The sequence below is a fragment of the Achroia grisella genome, unplaced genomic scaffold (assembly GCF_030625045.1).
Source record: "Achroia grisella isolate CSIRO2021 unplaced genomic scaffold, CSIRO_AGI_Agris_v1 utg2786, whole genome shotgun sequence".
Classification (NCBI taxonomy): Eukaryota; Metazoa; Arthropoda; class Insecta; order Lepidoptera; family Pyralidae; genus Achroia; species Achroia grisella.
In genome coordinates this window covers 2,482,661-2,505,448 of record NW_026712766.1, presented here as the reverse complement: position 1 = coordinate 2,505,448, position 22,788 = coordinate 2,482,661, and the positions used below count along the sequence as shown (strand labels likewise).

The 22,788-nt window shown below is 34.4% G+C and overlaps 1 protein-coding gene across 1 annotated transcript in view; it reads left to right on the top strand.

The window, feature by feature from the left end:
* Positions 1-3,276: 3,276 nt before the first annotated feature.
* Positions 3,277-22,788, top strand: part of LOC131843148 (inositol 1,4,5-trisphosphate receptor) — a 54,849-nt gene continuing 35,337 nt past the window's right edge. The window contains exons 1-17 of the mRNA XM_059191757.1: positions 3,277-3,359; positions 4,802-4,872; positions 5,719-5,834; positions 12,771-12,890; positions 13,840-13,957; positions 14,578-14,690; positions 15,195-15,425; positions 16,122-16,234; positions 16,839-16,979; positions 17,474-17,558; positions 18,335-18,495; positions 19,025-19,190; positions 19,606-19,749; positions 20,352-20,496; positions 20,956-21,112; positions 22,037-22,136; positions 22,530-22,708. Coding sequence (XP_059047740.1) covers positions 3,277-3,359; positions 4,802-4,872; positions 5,719-5,834; positions 12,771-12,890; positions 13,840-13,957; positions 14,578-14,690; positions 15,195-15,425; positions 16,122-16,234; positions 16,839-16,979; positions 17,474-17,558; positions 18,335-18,495; positions 19,025-19,190; positions 19,606-19,749; positions 20,352-20,496; positions 20,956-21,112; positions 22,037-22,136; positions 22,530-22,708 — 2,243 coding nt within the window. The remainder of the gene's footprint in view (positions 3,360-4,801; positions 4,873-5,718; positions 5,835-12,770; positions 12,891-13,839; positions 13,958-14,577; positions 14,691-15,194; positions 15,426-16,121; positions 16,235-16,838; positions 16,980-17,473; positions 17,559-18,334; positions 18,496-19,024; positions 19,191-19,605; positions 19,750-20,351; positions 20,497-20,955; positions 21,113-22,036; positions 22,137-22,529; positions 22,709-22,788) is intronic.

Genomic DNA, 22,788 nt, shown 5'->3' with positions numbered 1-22,788 from the left:
CTAAATACCAAATTTGTAATATTTAGTTTCGATGTCTATGTCATTTTCTATGTATCATTTTTAATTTCAAGACTCATAAACTTACACTGTGCTTTGATTTAAGAACAAGAGCTAGAATTTAGTGACAATTTACGAAATTTCGAATTGAGATTTGTATATGCGGTGTCTTCTAACTCATTAGTTATTCCATTAGACAAAATGTGACAGATATATAGTTTTTAGTTTCAATTTTAATCACAATTCTATGTTAGTTATTATTCTAAGGCCTTGAGTCTTTCTCTTCAATGAATTATTATCTCGTTTGTTATCATTTATCAAAGTATAGATTTGACGTCATAACTATCGATTTCATTGTATTCGTAAGCTTTTTGTTAACTTCAGGACATGTCCGGTTAGAAACAAAAAAACTATTATTTTACTAGCTTTTCGTTCTATACGCTTATTTGTTAAATAGTTTTTAGCAACATTTCCTTTTGGTTTCTTATTAATTAAATGATTTTCAATTAATAATATAATAGCAACATCTTTGTCATCACAGGCTCTTAACTTTTTTGTATTTTTCTACTCTACTTGACTCCCCATCCCATTCGATTACAACATCCGGAACAGATTTTCGAATCAGTTCCCTCAGACTAAAGACTGTATTCATCTGGCATGAGTTGGCTTTCAACCGCTTCATAAGTTCTTCCGCTTGTTTGGAGTCCCTTTTGCACACGCCCCCATTTTTGTCCGGTGAAGCTGTAAGGTGGGATGTGTATTAGAATAGTTAAAAAAAAGTGGACTACAGAAGTTGTACACAAATGCTAAAATTATAACTCTTTTAAGTTTTAATAATACATTCTTTTTCTTTTTGTTTGTATAATATTTAGTTTTTTCTTATCAGATAGCATAAGATTCTTCAACAGCTTCTCAATTACATTAAGTATATGAGTTACTCGTTAATAGATATATAATTTTTCATATATATGATAAGTCGACGAACTTTTTTATTCATCTTTTTCATTCAGTTAAACATTTCTTTACATTGTCTCTTAATTAAGTTTTAATTTGTATCATTAAATCCACTGTTGTTAAAGGTCTTTACGTCATTTATCTGCTATATATCTATTTCAACATATATGATGAGTTGGAGTTACTATCCTCAAAGCCCTTGGGCTTTTAAACAGAAATATCTAATTCCGGGTCACTGACTTTCCGTGGGACTAGATACATTGGGTAAAATGTAATGACCTATGTATGTATTACGTCTACTGATTTGGACCTTAGATAAAACTGGGTTATGATTGGACTAACAATGTACGTACAACTTTAAATCTTAGAATCAACATGATCAAGATACAAAATCACAAAACAGAAATCTAACTCGTTCACAAACGTATTCGAGAAGACTTCAGATGGTTATAAGTGAAAATCGCAAGATATTATGTTACTCGGCCGTTTTCCTCGTGGTGTTAGTTTTCAGTTACTACTTTATTGATGTGAGGAGGTTCTGGTATAAACTAGTTTTGCACTTGTTTTACTTTGTGTGCGACATGTTGAAGTTGTTGATGAAGTTAGTAGAACTGTACTGAACATGTTTGAAATGAAAGATGAGCGGTATCGTTAACAAGGGTGAGTATAGCCAACAGTGTAATTTAATTATCAAATTCCTTTTCTATCATTAATTCATCTCTATTTACAATCTTGGCTTCCAGTATCTTGACATCTACTGCTTTTTTCGTCATATCATCTTGAAAATACTTCCATCTATCTCTTTTTAGATTTTCATCTACTTTACAACCATTCATACCTCGACCTATATATATATTATGTAATTGTAATGTTAATATGAAACGTGCTTAAATTTTTCATATAACTATAATAATTATTGTTGGGGTTTCATGTTATTTAGTTAGTGTAATATATAATATATGCAACGATATTTAAAGAAACTCAGACAAAAAAAAGCAATGCTGATGAGCTCTCCGAGTGGCCTACCTTTTTATTTTGTTCAAATACTCAAAGTAACTTTACAATTTGGAAATGTCGAAACGCCGGCCAGTTCCTATAACTCGATCATAAACATATATATTTTCCAGACCATCATCAAGATCATTTTGGCAACTCTGTCATCCTGAAATTCACGAGTGTCTTTTTGATCAAGGTGAATAGAATAGTAAGGATTTATGAAAAACTCTTAGAAAATTGATCATCACAAGCCGTATATGTACTTCTAAATTGCTACCCTGAATTAGCCGAATTAATGTTGTCTTATAAAATATATTTTGGTAATGACCGATTTAAAATAAGTTATATTTATATTACAAAGAAACGTTCTAATTAGTGTTAATACAACTCACAAGTTAGGGGGAGATGGTAATGTTAGTAATGGAGAGTAGTGAACTCATTGCTAACAGTGGAATCCTCACGTTGGTAAACTGACCTGACTTTAGGCTAGTGCCCAGTGGAGTATAATAATAATGATCCTGGACAATTTACACAGCACCATCTGCTCCCAAGTTAAGCAGTGTTTGTGCTATGGATGCTAGACAGCTGATAGAAATATTTAAATGCATTTGTTTTTGTAAATAAATAGAACATACCCCCCTACCAATATAAAAAATCGTATTCATGAACAAACAAATGCTTTTACTGTGCGAGGAATAGAATTCGCGACCATTGGAAGAAAACTAAACCATAGATCACGGAGGCTTTTTTTGTGAAGCCCAGGGTAATAGCATGGAGCTACCTTGTACCATTAGTGCAGAATGGTACACCATTCCATTATCATCCATAAAAAATAACAAGTTACGTAAATTAGCCTTCATTCAGGTGGTCTGGGATTTCGACTGCGGTCTTATCAGCCACTGACATTAGTCGATAAATTGCTTTTGGAGTTCTGGGATTACAGTCAAGAGTATATTATTTTTTAATATTGTAATCACAATGAAGTGTCCCTTCACTCACAATATTGTTATCAACGCGCTTATCACGCATAGTTTGTCCTGTTTATTATCTGAATATTGGATGACATATAACTCTAATTATTAATATTATGCTGCTAAACCTGTATATAGGTTTGACGACTGTCGTTGTTTTCTATTTAAATTTGAAACTAATTCCGGCTAATTCTAAACTCACTCGTGTATATCCACGCCAAAACGGTTTACCCAAGTCTAAAGGTGACCTACATTAGACATTATAATACTTTCATATTTACTTAAAACTTATGTGTAATACATATTTTTTTTGTCTGCAGGTGTTGTTGCATGGTGGGGGTAAAGGAGGAGTGCCAACATGGGAGACAGCTTCCTACATTTGGGAGATATCGTCTCCCTATACGCAGAGGGCAGCGTCTCAGGCTTTCTCAGTACTTTAGGGTGAGTTAATGCACAGAGTTATGTTTAACAGAGACACACTTTGTACAAAGTGACACAGATGAGTTTTTCTCCAAGTACTGTCGATATAAATGAAGATAACTAACTATGCGTAGAAAAGCTTAGTTCCTTAGTTTCTTAGTTAGGTGGAAATAAGATAAAATAATAATATCCAGGAGAATTCGCATACCGCCATCTAGTCCAAAGTTATGCAGAGCTTGTATTATGGGTACTGGACGACTGTTATAAATACATTTTTTTAAACTACATATAAGATGTTTACTACTTAAATCCTTTTTTAAATACTCATAGAACGGAATAAATATAAATTTACTTGTAAAATCTTGGTGTATGTTTGTTACTCTCATGCAAAAAATACTGCACGGATTTTGATGAAACTTTACAGTAATATAGCATAAACATCAGAATAACTCATAAGCTATAGATTCCATGTGGGTGTAACCGTGGGCACAGTTAGTTTCTTATATAGCACGGAAGTCTATATGCATTCCGTGCATGGGAAATGGGAATGAATATAATTTGGTAGCGCTTTAAGCATAAATATTACCCACCTTACTAAACCATAACAAGCATGTTCTCTTTGTTGTAAATTATGACAGTGTAGGTAATTGGTTTGTTTTCGCTTACGCAATTAACATAAGCACACAATTACATACATTTATGTATGTTACATACATGTGCGAGATAGAGTAATGTTTATATTTGCACTATATTATTCTTATAATATACAAACTACCAATTTACCAAAAGTCCTAGGTATCTTTGTCAAAAAACTATAAGAAGAAACTATAAGGAATAGATATAATAAATGTTTATTCAAATAAACTTCATTTAAACACTTTTATTATTCTCCACTTTTGATTTATATGTTTAAATAGCAATATTTTTATTCTACTTGCTACATTTAAAACACTGATTTTGTCTAGATGAACTGGCAGCAAAATGGATGATTGTTTTTTCAGAAAACGTAAAAGAATATATATGTAATTACATATAAAGTTGTGTGGCAATACGAACTAAATACTAATAGTAGACTAAACAAAAGATAGAATAAATTAAAAAGGACTGATTGAATATTATTTTTTATTTATAATTTTTATTGCACCAACATTAAAAGCAAATACATTGAAAAATATAACAATAGATCAAAGAAAGATTATTATTTCATTCTTATTATAAAAAAAACCTTTAGAACGCAAGAACAGTAATTGTATCAGTAGTTTTTTAGTTAGTTTATTTGAATGTAATTTCTGAGTGCAATAAAGAATATATAGTACACTTAATACTAAATTACATTAAGTCATAAATTGATCATTCCAAAATTTTTATTTAAAGTTTTTTTTTTACAAAATATGTAAATTTTCAGTTACGTGGTTTATTTGCCTTGAAAAGAACAGAGGTTAATAAGTGATTATCTTCGGCAGGTTGGTAGATGACAGATGCGTTGTCTGCCCTGAGGCAGGCGACTTGAATGATCCACCCAAAAAGTTTCGTGGTAAGTTCTTTTAACTTTATATTAGTAGGTTCATAAGTTGTTTCGCATTTATTTTTAGAATTTATAATTGACCTGGAATTCATTAATTTCTTTGAAGTAGTAATACACCGTATTAATAATAAACCTTGGTATATTTTATATAATTTAATTTATGTTTCTCGGTTTCATATTTATAATATCATGTCCAGCCGAAACCATTTTCGCTCTGATTTGGGCGAAACCGAAATCGATACGGTCGGAAAGTAGAGTGATAATGACAACGCATAAGATTACAGAGATCTCAAGTAATTTGATTTCACTCGTAGTTTTCTGGAGATTTAATGTCAAAACCGAAGTTTTAATTAACGCTAGCCTGAGACCGAAACCGAATATTCGATAGGACACTACTGACAATACGTCATATAACGTAACTATTCAATGGAATCAAAAGAAAACCTAATAAATTAATGTTTGGTTTCTGAAATTCTGGGCCGGGTCATTGTTCTCCTTCTAATATGGTTGACTGCATTGATGGCTGGCTCATTCATTATACCCGTGAACTTGTGAGGACTGCTCTGTTCGGGTTATGGTTTTCCTAATGACAATAATAGCGTATGCTTTTGGTTAAATGAATCTGTTTTTCGGAATCATATACAAATTCATTAAAAGAATAAGCGTTGGGTTTCTTATGTTAGATTTAACATATCATAAGAGAGAAAGTGTAATAGGCCTACATGAAAAAACATATTTTGTTTTTGTATTCTGATTTTGAATATTTTAGTGTAATTTACAAATGAGATTTATTGAGAATAAACAGATGACAAGAGATGAGATTAAATGGAAAAATAACTTGAATATTAATTGCAGATTGCCTGTTTAAAATATGCCCTATGAACCGGTACTCCGCTCAAAAGCAGTTCTGGAATACTGCCAAGCAGTCGGCCAACTCTAACACCGACACCGGGCTACTGAAGAGGTTACACGTGAGTATATTAACATACTAGTTCTGCCCGTTACTTTGTTCACGTGTATAGATAAAATAACTATAGGTATAAATGGTTTATCATTTCACATCCCATTTTCTGGTGCTGCTTGTAAGAGAATATAATTAGTATAACTCGACGGCCTCGGTGGTCTAGCAGTTTAGCACACCACTTTACTTCCGGTGGTCACCGGTTCGATTCCACGCACGGTGCAAACATTTGTATTCATGAGTGTGATTTTTGTATCGGTCTGGATGTATTCTATGTATATTATGTATGTATTTACAAAACAATATATATCTAAGTATTTATATAAGTTGTCTAGTACCCATAACACAAGCTCTGATTACCGTGAGACTAGATGGCACTGTGCTAATTGTCCAAGGTTATTTATTTAACTATAGGCTGAAAAAATATAATTTCGCGAAGGAGTAAAACTAGTAATTTTTACTCCATGTATTATTGAGTGGAGTGACAATTTTGTTTACAGGAGTCTATTTAAAAGAATTGGAATATTTTGTTTATTGTAGAAAAATATGACATAAACTTTGATACGCAAAAAATTTCTTTTAACTTCGCTTATTCGGCGGAAGGCTATTTCAATATAGAAACAGTTCTTAGAATTAGTTTTTAAATTAATCTGTATTTTCTGATATAATTGTCATTAAATTGTTACATTTGTCACCTATCTGTCGATTTTAATTTGTTTTATCCTGTTCGCCACAGTTTCACTAAGTATCATAAAAAATTACTCACTCCTTTACCAAAAAAATATAAGTGTTTAACCTCTATAATTTTGTTCACGAGAAAAAGTAGCATAACCGTCTTCAGTCGTCTTCTATTGGTACACCAAAATTCATCATAATCGAATTAACAGTTTAGGCATGAAAGGATAACAAACAATCTTTATTACTAACTAGCTGGCCCCGCGAAATCTGTTCCGCCTCAAAATTAAATATATCAAAGGTTTTTTGATGTTTAGTTACGCAATACATTTTTGAACGCACCCTGTTTGACAGGTATCAGCAATATGTTTGTATGGGAAAATATAATTGTTGTTTTTACTAGTCTCCATGCAATTTGTTCATTTTATCACCGTTTAAACGTTCCCTGGACATCCACGAATATTTTAAGACTAAAATCAGCCAAATCGGTTCAGCCGTTCTCGAATTATAGCCAAACTTACGAACAGCAATCCATTTTATATATAGAATATTTAGCATTTATAATATTAGTTACACTTACATGCATATCGCAGTGATATATCAGTTAATTTAATTGTGCTGGGGGTCAAACGTAAGGCCAGGGATAAGCCCTACGTGACCTCTACAATAGGGAGCGGTTTACTGGATTACGTTTTTGTAATTGTATTGTACATTTGTACAATTACTGTATCGCAATAGCAAAATTAACAAATAAATTATTGATTTTAAATTGGTCGTTTGAGGTGGACACATCGTTACTAATATTATAAATGTGAAGGTAGGCATGTTTGTTAGGCTTTCACGCAAAAACTACTGAACCGATCATCATGAAATTTTGTACACATGTTATTAGAATGAACATAGATTGGACATTTTTATTAAAAAAAAGCAAAATTTTGCTACTTCAGCACCATCTATCAGCCAGTAATTAAGTTATACGAAGCCGCGGGTAAATGCTAGTATTAAATAGTTTTTTTTATGGATGATAGTGCATGCACCCGCCTGCGCTAACGGTTTACGCTGGCATCAGTGGAGGATGATAAGATGAGCATGAAGTCAAATCAGTTAGCACATCGCGGCATATTTACCTTTAATTAAACATAATAATATGGTTTAAATTTAATTAAACATAATAATGGTTTTCACGGGGAATTGCGTGAAGTCAACCTGACATGGTACATTGCTAGCAATGGGCTTCGTCACATTTTAATAGCAAAAATTCCTGTCTTAATACTAAAATTGAAATGTGATATGACGAAATCTAAGACCCTCGAAGACCTTCGAAGACTTATTTGCAAGCGGGTTTAAAAAGGATGAGATACACAATTTCATAGTCTGATTACTTTTTTTGTATCTGTCTGTAACATGATTGTTTTCGCTCATTTTGAACGTATTAAAATATAACTCAGTTGTGAGACTATATTCTTAGCATTTCAATCATTCACCGTGTGGGTGCCAAATTCATTGTGTGGCGGAGAGGGAAACTCCGAGCAGTTCCCGGGACTTGTGACCCGGGTGTAAGTTTAAGACCCCTTAGTCGATGTACTACACTTACCTTTACCACTCGTGTTTCTTACAAAAACTCCCAGCCAAATCTTGTAGGAACCTGTTAAGCAGCTTTAGATACACGTTTTAGTGTACAACACATTTATTCCGAATTCTTCCTAATTGTCGTGATACAGTAACATCACAATTGGGACGAATTCGAAATATTATTTGCTAAAAATATACAGTTTGCTTTTTATGTGTGAAATTTTTAATGTGAACCTATTTTTTGAGTTTATCTATTGCAAAATAAAGTCGAAACTTTCCTATTAGTAAAATTACCTCACAGAATCAGTATACAATAATGTCACATTACAAAATTAAATTAAGAACATTCATTTTGAAGTCGGTGAATTATACTAGTACGTTGACAGCGGATTTATTTTAATTTTATAATATGCATCCTGTAATGAATCAATGCCATCATTTTAATAGTTCATCGCACCCGACATCTGTTTGTGTTATTTTTCCCAAAAGATCTATGCACGTGATGCCTACACATTGGGTTCTATGAACGAAAACTGTATTTATTTATTTAATGTATCACCAACATCTTCTATATTGAGACTAAAGTATATATAACGTGGATGTATGAAAAGGAAGAGGACGACCGAAAAAAAGATGAATGGATTGAGTAATGGGGAACTGTATTTTTTTTATGAGATGATAATGAAATGGTACACCCTCCTGCGCTAACGGTTTACGCTGACGGGGTGAAGGATGATAAGATGAGCATGAGATCAGGTCAGTTAGCCCATCGTGATAAATTCACCAGTAATTTATCACGTTGGTTTCCAGGAGGATTCGTCAACCTGGTACATTGTTAACAATAGGATTAACTCCACATTACTAAATAAACAACTGTATAAAGACGCTCTACGTTAAAAATCTCTCACCTATCTGAAAGCAAGATGCATGTCTCAGTTTTATTCGATTGCTATAACAGCTTTGATCTCTCTGATGGAAATATAGAACCGGATCTAATATTAATAATAAGAATAATATAACGACTGCTATTTATTTTATGGGGCAAACAGTTTTAATATATCGCGAATTGTTTTAGTATTAATGAGAGTTTTTTTTTAATTGATAATAACATTATGCACCCTCCTGAGCTAACGGTTTACGGGGCTCCAGTGGAGTATTAGATGACATGAAGTCAGGTCAGTTACTGATCGCGTAAATCCACGAAGTAACCCCATTGCTAGGGGGAAAGGGATTGTTAGTAATGTGAATTAATTCTTCCATTGCTAGCAATGTACCAAGTCAGATTGACCTCCACGCGGTACCCCTGGAAACCATCGTGATAAATTCCTGGTCAATTTGTCACAATGGGCTCATTGACCTGACCTCATGTTTATCTTTTCATCCTCCACTGGTCACCGTCAGCGTAAAATGTCAGCGCAGGCGGTCATATAATCATTCTTTAAAAAAAACCCATTGCTAGCAATATCCCACTCTAAGTTGGCCTCAATCCTTTTCCCCCTGGAAAGCAGCAGGAATTTATAAAAATATTTTAACTGACCTGAATTAATGGTCAATTTATCATCATGGTGCCCTGCAAGCGTATAGAGCAGCCGGGTGCACTCCTTCATTATTCATATAAAAATTCTTCATGAATACATATTTATGGATTACGTTCGTACTTATGTAGATTACGTTCGTCTACATGCTAAATATATTAGTATTTGGCATGTAGACGAACGTAATCTACAGTACAGGTTAATCACACGGTCGTAGTCGTGGGCTGAAACTAGTTTCAGCCCAATTTAATAATTGAATTAAATTTCTTTCGCAATCACCCATATAATATATTGTTCTTCAACGAAAGCTGAATCATCATTATATTTTATCTTTTTACAACGGTAATGGTCCATTATTTTTATAAATGTTCCCATTATATCACAGCGCCGTTTATAAATTATCCTATTCCCTTTGCAGTAAGAGTAATTATTCTTTGTCAACATGACAGACGCAGGTTGCCTAATGTATTAATTGGCGATATTTTTATGACATTAAATGTGTGTCGCCACATTTAAAAAATTACACAGATTTAATGATTGAGGGCGGCTATTGTTAGGAAGTGTTGGGACATTTTTATCCAGGATTGTTCTGATTTTATTTCTGCAAGATTACTTTCGTCCAAGCTTAAATAAAATGAATATGAAGAAGGTTTGAATTTTTGTTTGTAATAATTAAAATAATAAATAGATAAATTAAAAAATATTTATTTATAATATCTTTGGTTATACCTCGACATTACCTCGGCATTACTCGACCATACCTCTTCTATTGTTATACCTCGATCAGACACAGTCTAATGACTCCTCTCCATCCTAAGGTTGCCTGGAAGAAATCGCTATTTAGCGATAAGGCCGCCCATTGTTACCTCTATATTATAATTACGTTTTTTTTTCTTGTTATATTTGATGTACATATTAATTTATGTAATTATTCTTTCTGTGAGAGGAACAATAAAGTGTTTTTCATTCATTTTCATTCATTCATTCATTCTTTTTTTATTATTATTAACTTTCACATATATACATATAAGAAACATTAACAGTCATGGTCTGAATTTGATTTTTAAAAAATTAGATCAGTATAATTCTTGCTAGTGATCGCTAGTTTGGTGTAATATTGTATAGAGGAGATATTTATATTTTGGTATATTTATAATGACTACACTTTTTTTAGTTTGTTTCTTCTACTACTATGATTTTAAAACTTCTTTCACTTGTGTCGTGCAGTGTATTTGACTTTAAAAATTATGGTAACTGTAGTGAAAGTTTGTAAGTGCTACTCTACCCTAATATATATAAAATTCTTTCACCATTATTATATAAGACACATTATCCTTGAGTAAAATAGCCTTTATAAAAACCGACCAAAGCGTAGAGGGGTCGCTATTTTATTATAAAGTTACATGGTGTTTCAAACAGCCACTAGTTGGGGGGAAGGGGATTGTTAGTAATGTGGATTGATAACCCCATTGCTAGCAATGTACCATGTCAGGTCGACCTCCACGCGGTTCCCCCTGGAAACCATCGTGTTAAATTCCTGGTGAATTTGCACGATGGGCTAACTGACCTGACCTCATGCTCATCCTATCATCCTCCACTGATGCCCCGCCAGCGTAAACCGTTAGCGCAGGCGGGTGCACCATTCCATTATCAACCCTAAAAAAAAAAAACAGCCACTAGTTACGTTTCATCCTGATTATTTAGCTGAGTCTGCATCTGAATCTATATATGTGTATGTTTGCGAATGTAGCGATAGAATCACAAAATTATTAAACTAGTGCACCTGCACCTGCACCGGCTATGCTCTAGTATTTAAATAATAATAATCTCAGGGCAATTCATACAGCGCAATATAGACACAAGTTAAGCTAGCTAAAGCTTGTGTTATGGGTATAACTGATCCAAATATATATATATTTTTTACGTAAATACACATTATACATAGAAAACAACCAGACCGATACAAACAATCATACTCGTGAATACAAATGTTTGTGCCGTGCGAGGAGTCAGATCCGCGACCATTAGAAGCAAGGCGGTGTGGTAAACCACTAGACCAGCAAGACTGTCAAAGTAAATAATTATTATTTGCTAATGTTTACTTAAACTTCCAATTATGTCTAATACCGTGGGTTGGGTAGATATAAAATGGACCACCGAGGCCGTAAAATTTTTTTCTGTATTATTTGCTGGTATATATGTTATTCACCATTAACATAACAAAATTCTTATTATTGTCCCATACTGATTACGGGTTTCTCCTCAAATGACGTGAGTGAAACCTATTATTGCTAGCTAGTGTAGGGTTTTATTCTACATTTTCCTTCTTTTTTTACTGGAATATTTGTGGTATAGTTGAGTGTGGTAACAAGTGTATTATTTATATTACTGTATATGCTATAGGACGAGGCCGGGAACCTACGTTTCATTCAAAGTTGTTCACATCCACCTACTAGTTGACTGAGGATTTGGGTCAGTTCTACCCACTATTTTATATTTTTATATAGTTTCACTAGCTGTCCCAGCAAACGTTGTTTTGCCTTAAAATAAAAAATAAAATTTAAGGGTGGACTACCCCTAACATTTAGGGCGATGAAAAATAGATGTTGGCCGATCCTCAGACCTACTCAATACGCTCACACAATTTCATGAGAATCGGTTAAGCCATTTCGGAGGAGTATGGGAACGAAAACTGTGACACGAGAATTTTATATATAAGATGTATACGTGCCTTGTAGCTTGTTTATTTTTTGTAAAGAATAAATTTGGATTGATGTTCTCGTCTTTGGTGACGGTATAAGCTGACGGGGCATCAGTGGAGGATGATAGGATGAGCATGAAATAAAGTCCAGAGAGATTTAACCCATCGTGGGCTATTTAAATTAACCACTGTGGTAAATATGAGTAGATCCCATGGACGTTAACTTAACATGCCTGCAATGAGGTTAGTAGTGCCAGCACCATTGTGTGTATCACAATTACGACACAGCTCTAGCTACAATCTTTCAAGCACACAGATATATTCAATAAAAAAAAATGTTGTGCCAGCAATTACTAACAATTATTTCTCCCTCGAACTTTCAGCTTAGTACACTTTACTCAATGAAAACATTTTAAATTAATTATCCATTTAAAATTATTAAGTTTCACCGTTTTCTTCACAGCATGCGGCGGAAATAGAGAAGAAGCAGAATGAGTTGGAGAATAAGAAATTGCTCGGGACAGTCGTGCAGTACGGCAGCGTCATACAACTGCTGCACGTCAAGTCTAACAAATATCTCACGGTGAGCTGTTTATGTAATTTAACCAACTGATGGTAAATGGTAGTCCATGATACAGAGAAAGCGCGACCGTGCCGACCGTGCACGTCCATGGTGCGTTAGGGTTCTTTTTGTACGTGTTTCTGTAATAAATGATCATACTCTGCAAAATGGCAGATTTTTTTAATAATGAATCATGTTTAGGCTTAATTGTACGCGATTGACTTTTACTTGACAGGTTTTTCATACTGAGACTTTAGAAAAAAACTTGAAGAATGGTTAGTTTCAAAGTGTTGTTTCTACTCAATTAAAGAGTTTATGGAAACCTAAAATTATAAATGATACCTGACGCCATTTAGATTTACATACAAATTGACATACAATAATAATTAATTTTATAAACAATCGTTAATTTAATACCTAAAGATTAATTAACTTTAAGATTTGTACGCTTGATATAAGCAAATAAAATCTGCATATATCAAGCAAGGGCCACGTTTTCAATAACATCATATATGTATTGTACACAAAATCTTTTACAAATAAAATTTATTATTACTGAATATAAAACACGGGAACAAATATCACATAAAAAAACAAAACAATTACACATAATGCACGATTGGTTCTACGTGTTCATGCGCGCTCTCTTGATCGCCCGCGACAGAACGTACGACACGTTCTGTCACGGGCGATCTGTGTGCTGTGTGTGATCTGTGTGCAGGAGCAGCTGTTGGTAGAGAAACGAAAAGGTTGATATAAACCACAGATAAGATAATCTTATTAATATTATAAACGGGAAAGTTTGTGAGTATGAGTATGTTTGTTACTCCTTCCCGCAAAAAATACTGAACTTTTTATTTTTTGAAATTTTTATGAAACTTTACAGTAATTTAGCTTATACATCACACACACACACAGCTCGGGCACAGCTAGTATTACATAATATAAACGTAACGATGTTTGTTCACAGGTAAACAAAAGACTACCAGCGTTGCTAGAAAAAAACGCGATGCGTGTTCATTTAGACGCTAACGGTAACGAAGGCTCGTGGTTCTATGTAATGCCGTTCTACAAACTTCGGTCAACAGGTAACTGTCGATTTTTTGTCTTAAGTATAACTAAACTAAATCTAATACTATTGGACACAGCTGCGCTTTTCAACATACGAAAATCTGTCTATTACAACTAGAGCTGCCAACCGTCCTGTTTTCCCAGGACATGTCAGTTTTTAAAGTGTCCTGGGAATTCCTGAAAGGTTATATGGCAGCGTCCTGGGCTTCTAAAATATGCACGCCTCTTAATTACTGATTTTCTGCAGTATAATTTTATCAAATTATTTTTTTTTAAATACCTGATTATATTAATTACTTGAATTTTAATATAACTATTGCAACACTATTATTGCGTTCTGTTTTTAAACTGGATAGTCTTGTTTTTTAGAACTTTCAATCCTGGTTTTTTTAAATTTGGGCTTGACAACCCTAATTACAACTTTACTGTTTGACAGCTCGCTCGTGACTAATCCCCTCTCTTTTTTTAACTATTCTAATGCTGTTGGTCGTACCTGGTCTCATATATATTTTACTACCATTCATTCGGTAAGCTGTGTCATCACAAGAACAACAATCAAAAACTTGCTTGTTGCTCGAAAGAGAGTGTAGATGGAGTAGAGTTTTAGATATGTTCTATTATTATTGATGTGTTCCAGGGGACAATGTGGTGGTCGGGGACAAAGTGATAATGAACCCCGTGAATGCGGGTCAACAAGTTCTGCACGTGTCACACAATCACGAGCTGCCTGACAACGCTGGCTGTATGGAGGTCAGTGACAAATTCTCTCAATTTCTTACAAAAAAACGCGTGTCCCGACTTCGCTCATAATTTTGTTAGTTTTGCATATTTAATAGAACAATATACAACCTATGTAACTCTGAAATAATATAGCTTTTAAACATTGACAACATTTCTCAAATGAGAGAGAGAGAGAGTTGACTGTTGGACTCAACAGTCACCTCTTTCTCTCATTTAATATGTATGCAAATAAATTAAAATGAAATGTCTGTTTGTAGTTTCAAATTAATCTTACTTCTTAATATAATATTATAAACGCGAATGTTGGTAAGTAAGGATGGATGTTTATTACTCTTTTACGCAAAAACTACAAATATTTGATTTTGAATGAACGAAATTTTTATGAAACTTTATACTATGTAAGTGTTGTTTCAATTTCATAACACAAGCCCTGCTAGTATTTAGGGATGGGAAGCTTGGGATTAGATGGAACTGTGAATTGTCTATGGTTATTATTATTATTGTATTTTTCAGGTGAACGTAGTGAACTCATCGACTTCATGGAAGGTGACCCTATTCCTCGAACACAAGGAGAATCAGGAGGAGATCCTGAAGGGTGGAGACGTTGTCCGACTGTTCCACGCGGAGCAGGAGAAGTTCCTCACCATGGACGAGTACAGGAAGAGGCACCACGTGTTTCTGAGGACCACGGGAAGGTCAAGCGCCACTGCGGCTACTAGTAGCAAAGCGCTCTGGGAGATAGAGGTAAGGTTTTCTGAGTTTTTAGAATTATATACCTAGGTGGAAAAAGTGCTTTAGGCGTCCATAGGCTACGGTAACAATTACCGTCAGACGGGCGGTATGCTTCATTACCACCTTCGTGAAAAAGTCTACGTACATTTCTATTGAGTTATATTCTAAGGGACAGTCCCTAAATTATGTCACAACAACTTTGAGAAGAATGGAGAGAGAGGTCAAAAAATCATTAACAAATTTAATGATGTTTTGACTTAAGACCGTGAGCGTCCTTATCACGGCTATTCTTTTTCTAGAAGTATAGAACATCGTTTTACTTCTGATGGTCGCGTGTTCGATTCCACGCAAGATGCAATCATTTTGTATTTATGAGTATGATTGTTTGTATTGGTCTTGGTAGTTTCTAAGTATATTATGTAAATATATTACAAAAAAATCTAAATATATGTACCAGATTTATAAAACCATAACACAAGCTCTGCTTAGATTGGGACTAGATAGCGCTGTGTGAATTGTCTAGTCCATATTATTATTAAAATATAAATCCAAAATTGTGTCTTTCTGTCTATCTCTTTATTAACTAAATGGCTGAAGGGATCGTACTTATGTTTTATGTGACATTGTGACACGAGGATGGGCACGTTAAAAAAATCATATGAAGTCGCGGGTAAATGGCTATTATTATATAATCATTCTATTTATAAGGTGGTACAACATGACCCGTGTCGTGGTGGAGCTGGTCACTGGAACTCCCTATTCCGATTCAAGCACTTAGCAACGGGGCATTATCTGGCAGCTGAAGCCTGCGTCAAAACACAGTGAGTTTTATTTATATGTATATGGCAATATTAGTAGTTTTTTTTTTCATAATACATTAGTGGTATTCAGTCCACTGTTTATTTTTCTTATCTTTACTTCCTATTCACCCAAAGGTAGTCTGGAAGAGATTGCTTAGCGATAAGACCGCCTTTTGCATCAGTTAATGTATATTATTTGTTCTCTATTTGTTACTCGTACTTGTAACTATAAATAAGTATTACCGCATGATCTTACTTTCAATGGTGGCGGGTTCGATTCCTCGCACGACGCAAACATTTGTATTCATGAGTATGTATTATAATCTAAAATCTAGTAGATGAATGAAATGTTTGTAAATAGGGACAATTTAATCAGAATTAAAGTAATCCTATTCAAAATCTTAAATTAGAATAATATATTGAATATACATTTGGTTAGGTTATATATAATATCACGTTGCCATCTATAGGTGCCGGATAAAAGGAAGTCAAGTGAAGGCGTAATAATGATTTAAACCATCGCCATTGTATATTTTGCTCTTAAAGTTTCTAAATACTTGTATGCCAAGCTATATTCATTATTACATGCCAAGTTATATACATTAAATCCTCGTGTGATCATCAGGGAGGCTCCTCTGGAACCCGGCGAGCCTGCATACCAGCTGGTCTCAGTGCCGCATTCATCAGAGATCGCTACCCTGTTCGAACTGGATCCCACCACCATGACGCACTCCGATGCACCCGTACCACAGAGCAGCTATGTTAGGTTTGTTACAGTTGACAATATTTTTTTTTATTTAATTAAAATGGCGAACTATGGGCGACGGTTACCACTTACCCGATGGTAATAGAAAATGATGAATGATATGGTAAAAAAAACGAGCTTTTTCCTTCTTAAAACGCACGGCCGGCAACGCACATGCTTTGCGGGTGCTCTTTGGCGGCGGTAATCATTTGCCATCTGGTGAGCCGCAAGCTCGTTTATGAATAAACTAGTTACTCGTCCCAGCTTCGCCCGGGTGTACATGAATTACACGTATAAACCTTCCTCTTGAATCACTCTATCTGTTAAATAAAACTGCGTAGTTTTAAAGATTTAAGCATACATAAAGACGGACAGACTGCGACAACGACTTTGTTTTATACTATGTAATGATAAGGCCAGAATAGTTGTCGTAAATAGTCTATACGAGGCTTTATAATTTGAAGTTGGAAAAAGTCATCAATGTACATAATTATAATTGTTAATTCTTATTATAGGTTACAACATTTATGCACACACACATGGGTGCACTCTACGGCGATACCCATAGATAAGGATGAAGAGAAGCCTGTCATGTCCAAGGTATATAAATCTTATTTTAAATTTCACTTTGAGATACAGTTTTTTTTTTGTTTTTTTTTTTGACAATTCACACAGCGCCATCTAGACCCGAGTTAAGCTATCTAAAGCTTGTGTTACGGGTACTAGATAACTGATACAAGTACATAGATATTTTTTTTTTCGTAAGTATAATACATACATAATACACATAGAAAACACCCAGACCGATACAAACAATCATATAGTAATACAAATGTTACAGTGACCATCTTAATTGTACACAATGGGAGCATAGCTTTACTCAAATGTCTAGAATTACCCAATACAGCGTGGCATAGGTATTAGTGAATGGATAAAACTTTTTTTATCATGTTGTAAAGTCCCCGTTCAAAAGACACGTCAAGAGTGGTGTTGGAGGGGTGTAGCACTGTTAATCACTAAAAAAAAATTGAAACGTCATCTCAATTAGACTACATTTGATTAATTTATACTATAAATATAAACCTTACATCATATAGTCTAAAAAACCTGTTGTGTAGTTCTTTACCGACATATACAGTCTGGCGGGGATTAGCTCACAGCTACTACCGATGGTCGCGAGTTTGATTCCTCGCACGCTACATACATTTGTATTCATGGGTATGATTGTTTTTATTCGTCTGTATATATTATGTATGTATCTATGTATATATAACAGTCGTCTAGGATACAGGCTCTGGCTTACCTTGGGACTAGATGATGTGTGAATTATCTAGAGGTTTTTTTTATACTAACTAATGTTCTGTATCTGCATCCAGGTGGGTTGCTCATTAGTGAAGGAAGATAAAGAGGCGTTCGCGCTAATATCCGTGTCGCCGAGCGAGGTGCGAGATTTGGACTTCGCCAATGACGCTTGCAAAGTGTTATCGGTCTTATCAACTAAGCTGCACCATGGGAATATAGAACATAATGAGAGGAAGTAAGTTTCAAATTCCTTACACTTAACTGTAATAATGTGGTCTACAACTCTGTGGTAATGATTCGAATTCCAAATACGTGTAATTTATCTTACGTATAATTAAAAATGAGGATGTTCAGTTCTCGTCGGCCATACGCGGGTGGTATGTAGATACATTTATTAGTATTAAAGACGAACTTGTATATATATACATATATAGTTTGTCTTTCTTATGTGTATTTGTCATACAATAAGTATGTCTACACTAGAAGGATTTCGATAATCCTTTTCGTAATCTGTACATTCCAGCATGTCTGCTTTTATTTATTAATTTCCTTTTTTCTTACTTATGTTGTGTAAGATGTGTTTATTTTTATTGTATTACGATACCCGAGTATCTATTAATAGAAATTTTAAATAGAAAATTTCAGTTATGACGATTCTTTTTGACGTTATTCCCACATCAGTTCTAATTTAAATTAGTAACTTTTGTAGAGCTTATTAACCTCATTTCACCATTAGTTTCATTTTCTTGTAATATTTTTTTAAGGGCGCTGACGTGTCTCCTTCAAGACATAGTGTATTTCATAGCGGGCTTCGAGAACGAGCCTAACAAGTCAGAAGCGCTGGAGCTGGTCGTCGAAAACCCTATCAGAGACCGGCAGAAGTTGCTACGCGAGCAGTATATATTGCGACAGCTTTTCAAAATATTACAGGTACAGCATCAGTATTAGCGTCTTCTATCAACCGCATCTCATCTCGCCATTCATCCAGATCAGGATGGTATTTTTGTTTATGGCGGGTAATACTAGGGTGAAATTCAGCGAACTGTTATTAAATGGTAGTAATGCGTACAATTTCTCAGAACACTCCGTGATATATGCTGTAGAAAATGCATAGACTTGCAATGTCTTGCCGCAAAGCCTGGATATGGATAATGAATCGAGTCTGTCACAAGCGCGTTGATTACAACGCGCAACTGGTGATGTAATCTTGATTTATGATGTAATGATCTGATCACCACTGCAAAATGTAAGAAGTATAGGCAACGGTTGCCATTTTCGATCAAGTAGTTTATTATTATCTTGGATTCGGTTCATAAGATATATTCTTAATGTATATTTTTCTCAGGGTCCATTTCAAGAAACTTCAGATGGGGAGCCGTTCCTGAAGATCGAAGAACTTTACGATCCCCGTTACGCCCCTTACAAATACATTTTCCGGCTGTGCTATAGAATTCTCCGACTTAGTCAGCAGGACTACAGGAAGAATCAAGTGAGTATACTAAAAATTGCTTCAATAAATTATAAATGTACACATTTACTCTGCGACAAAAAATAATACATGCATCATGACTAGGGCCTTACTGGCACTGCAAATTGAATAAACATATGGCAAAACGTAAGCCTTAGCTTAACGACAATGTGCAGATTTTGCCAAACAGAAGAGGAAACACCACACATGCAATGTGGTTGTAGCCCACTGCGTAACAAAATATCTCCTTTAAGTAAACACTATATCCTGAAGAGAAAAAATCATCGGTCCTAAGAATATATCCTTCAATTCTTGTCCCTGACGGGTCTAGGTAGCGAATTTTGAAAAAAAGGACGAGCACTATAGGTCTATACAGGTCGCAGTGCTACAGGTCAGCACCTGACAATAGCCTAAAACCCTCAATGATAAAAACATACTCTGACGCCCTGTATGGGATTTGGCGTAAAGATTTATAAAGGTCAGACTCCAGACTCTCACAAGGAATAACTTAAAAGTTTAAATCAAAATAAAGTTTCACAAGAGATTCCCTTGTGAATCATAAAATAAAGATTATTATTATTAGTTTGAAAATATAAATAAATAAATTGACGTATATTTTTCAGGAATACATAGCGAAGCATTTCGGTTTCATGCAGAAGCAAATCGGTTATGATATACTTGCTGAGGACACCATCACAGCTCTACTGCATAACAACAGGAAGTTACTGGAGAAGCATATCACCGCTTCTGAAATAGAAACGTTTGTTGGTTAGTACGCGCCTAAATACTACATGGATGGGAAGGGTCAATGGAAATCAATGTTTTACTTGAACTATTAATAATAATTCGAGAAAATTCCAAGCTGTTGTCAGATATATACTATGTAACCTGAGTATTTACACTTGTATTTTTTTCACACAGCGCCTTATACAAGATGTTTTGGTATCTTTAATGTTTGATAGCTTCGGTGGTGTAGCGGTTTAGTACACCGCTTTACTTCTGATGATCGCGAGTTCGATTCCTCGCACGGACAAACATTTATATTCATCACTATTGTTTGTATCGGTCTGGGTGTTTTCTATGTATATTATGTATTTATGTACAAACAAAAATTATCTAAGTATTTATATCAGTTCTTTAGTACCCATAACACAAGCTTTGCTTATCGTCATACTAGATGGCGCTGTGTTCATTGTCCAGTTATTTATTTTAAAATATTGACGCCAGGACTGGTCCGGAAGAATATGAAGACGTGGCAGTCCCGGTTCCTGGACTATCTGAGCGATTTGTGCATCTCCAACAAGAAGGCTATCGCTGTCACCCAGGAACTAATCTGCAAGAGCGTACTCTGCGCTAACAATTCAGACATACTCATTGAAACCAGGTATGCTATAAAACTGCTGTTTACTGTATGCAGGAAGTTATATAATGTAAACTGAGCATCATTACATAGGTTAAAATAAAGTCGCTGTCGCTCTCTGTCTGTCCCTATTAACCCTTAAAATTACTACGCAACGGATTTTGAAGCGCTATTTTTAGTAGATAGAGTGATTCAAGAGGAAGGTTTATATATTATATATAATACATGTATACCCGTGCGAAGCTGGGGCGAATAGCTAGCTATGTATGAATCAAAACAAATAAAATAAAAAATAATTTATTCATGTAGAATAAAGTGCTCTATCGCTTTTGAACGTCAAATATTTTCCCTACCATAATACCCTACGTCTCATAAGAATTACGTATTCCTGTTTCATGTAAATTAAACATTTAGTTACATTTAAAGAAACGGTATATTCTATTCCTCACTACTGTATAAAATTATATTCTTTATTTCTTTTTTCATGTATATCTAAATTATACTATACTTACTAGGTACAATATAGTTTAAATGATGTTAAAAATCGTTACATTATATTATGGTATATGTTGGGCAGGTATTGAGGACTGGGTTCTTTAATAGACTGTATTTTTGGTATTTTATATTAAGAGACACTAAGGTCGCTGATAGTAAAAGACATATATTTAAAAAATTACAGTAATAATCAAACAAACTAAAAAGGTGTTTAAAATGTATATATATAAAAAAGGTGCATTATGCACAGCAGGGGTTTCTCATTGTAGGAATTACATTTGATGTAGCTAGTCAAGTTGAATGGTTCATGGTTGTATTTAGAAGTTTCCTAAAATGTCTACTGCTGTATATTTACTTTGTACTGTGGCTACTGATCTCTTACGATGTCTTGGCTATAAATAGGAATAGTGACACTTCTTGATCTTATATATTAATTTAAATATTACCTTTTAGATTAGTCTCCACAAAATACGAGCAAGGAAAAATGTTAGAAGCGGATGATAGTAAATATACAATTGAAGATGAAGTCATATTACTGTGGAATAATAAAAAGGTAAGAAGTTTCTATTAACCTATCTTAATTATATTTAGTAAGAAGTCAAATCAAATCAAATCAGAAATCATTTATTCATGTAGGACATTTAACATTGAAGAAGTAAGTTTAGAGATACTAACGTAGATACAGCACACTTATACTTAACTAGTTGTACCACGCGGTTTCACATTTAGTTTCATTTAATTGAATTGGTCCTTGTAAAACCTGATCTAATCACATCGTCACACTTTGACTTTTAACTTAGTATTTCTTTTGACGTTTCTTTCTGCACCGACAATAAGAGTTGCAGCGTGATGTAAAATGTACTAAAACAATTGAGAATATGTCTGAGTGTCTTATCTGGGAATACAGTATAGTTTATTTCACAAATTATCTTGTATTTTTGATCAGAATTCGCGGCTTTTGTCGGAGCTGGCGGCGGAAGCCCGCGTGAATCCAAACAGCGAGGCGGCCGCTATACTGGACTACTACCGGCACCAGCTCGATTTGTTCTCCAACATGTGCCTCAACCGACAGTACCTCGCACTCAACAGCCTGTCACCTCAGCTGCATATACATCTAATACTCAAGTGAGAATATTGTTTATTACTGATCTATATTTTTGTCCGCGTTTATAATATTAGTTACACCAATTTTAGTAATTTTTATT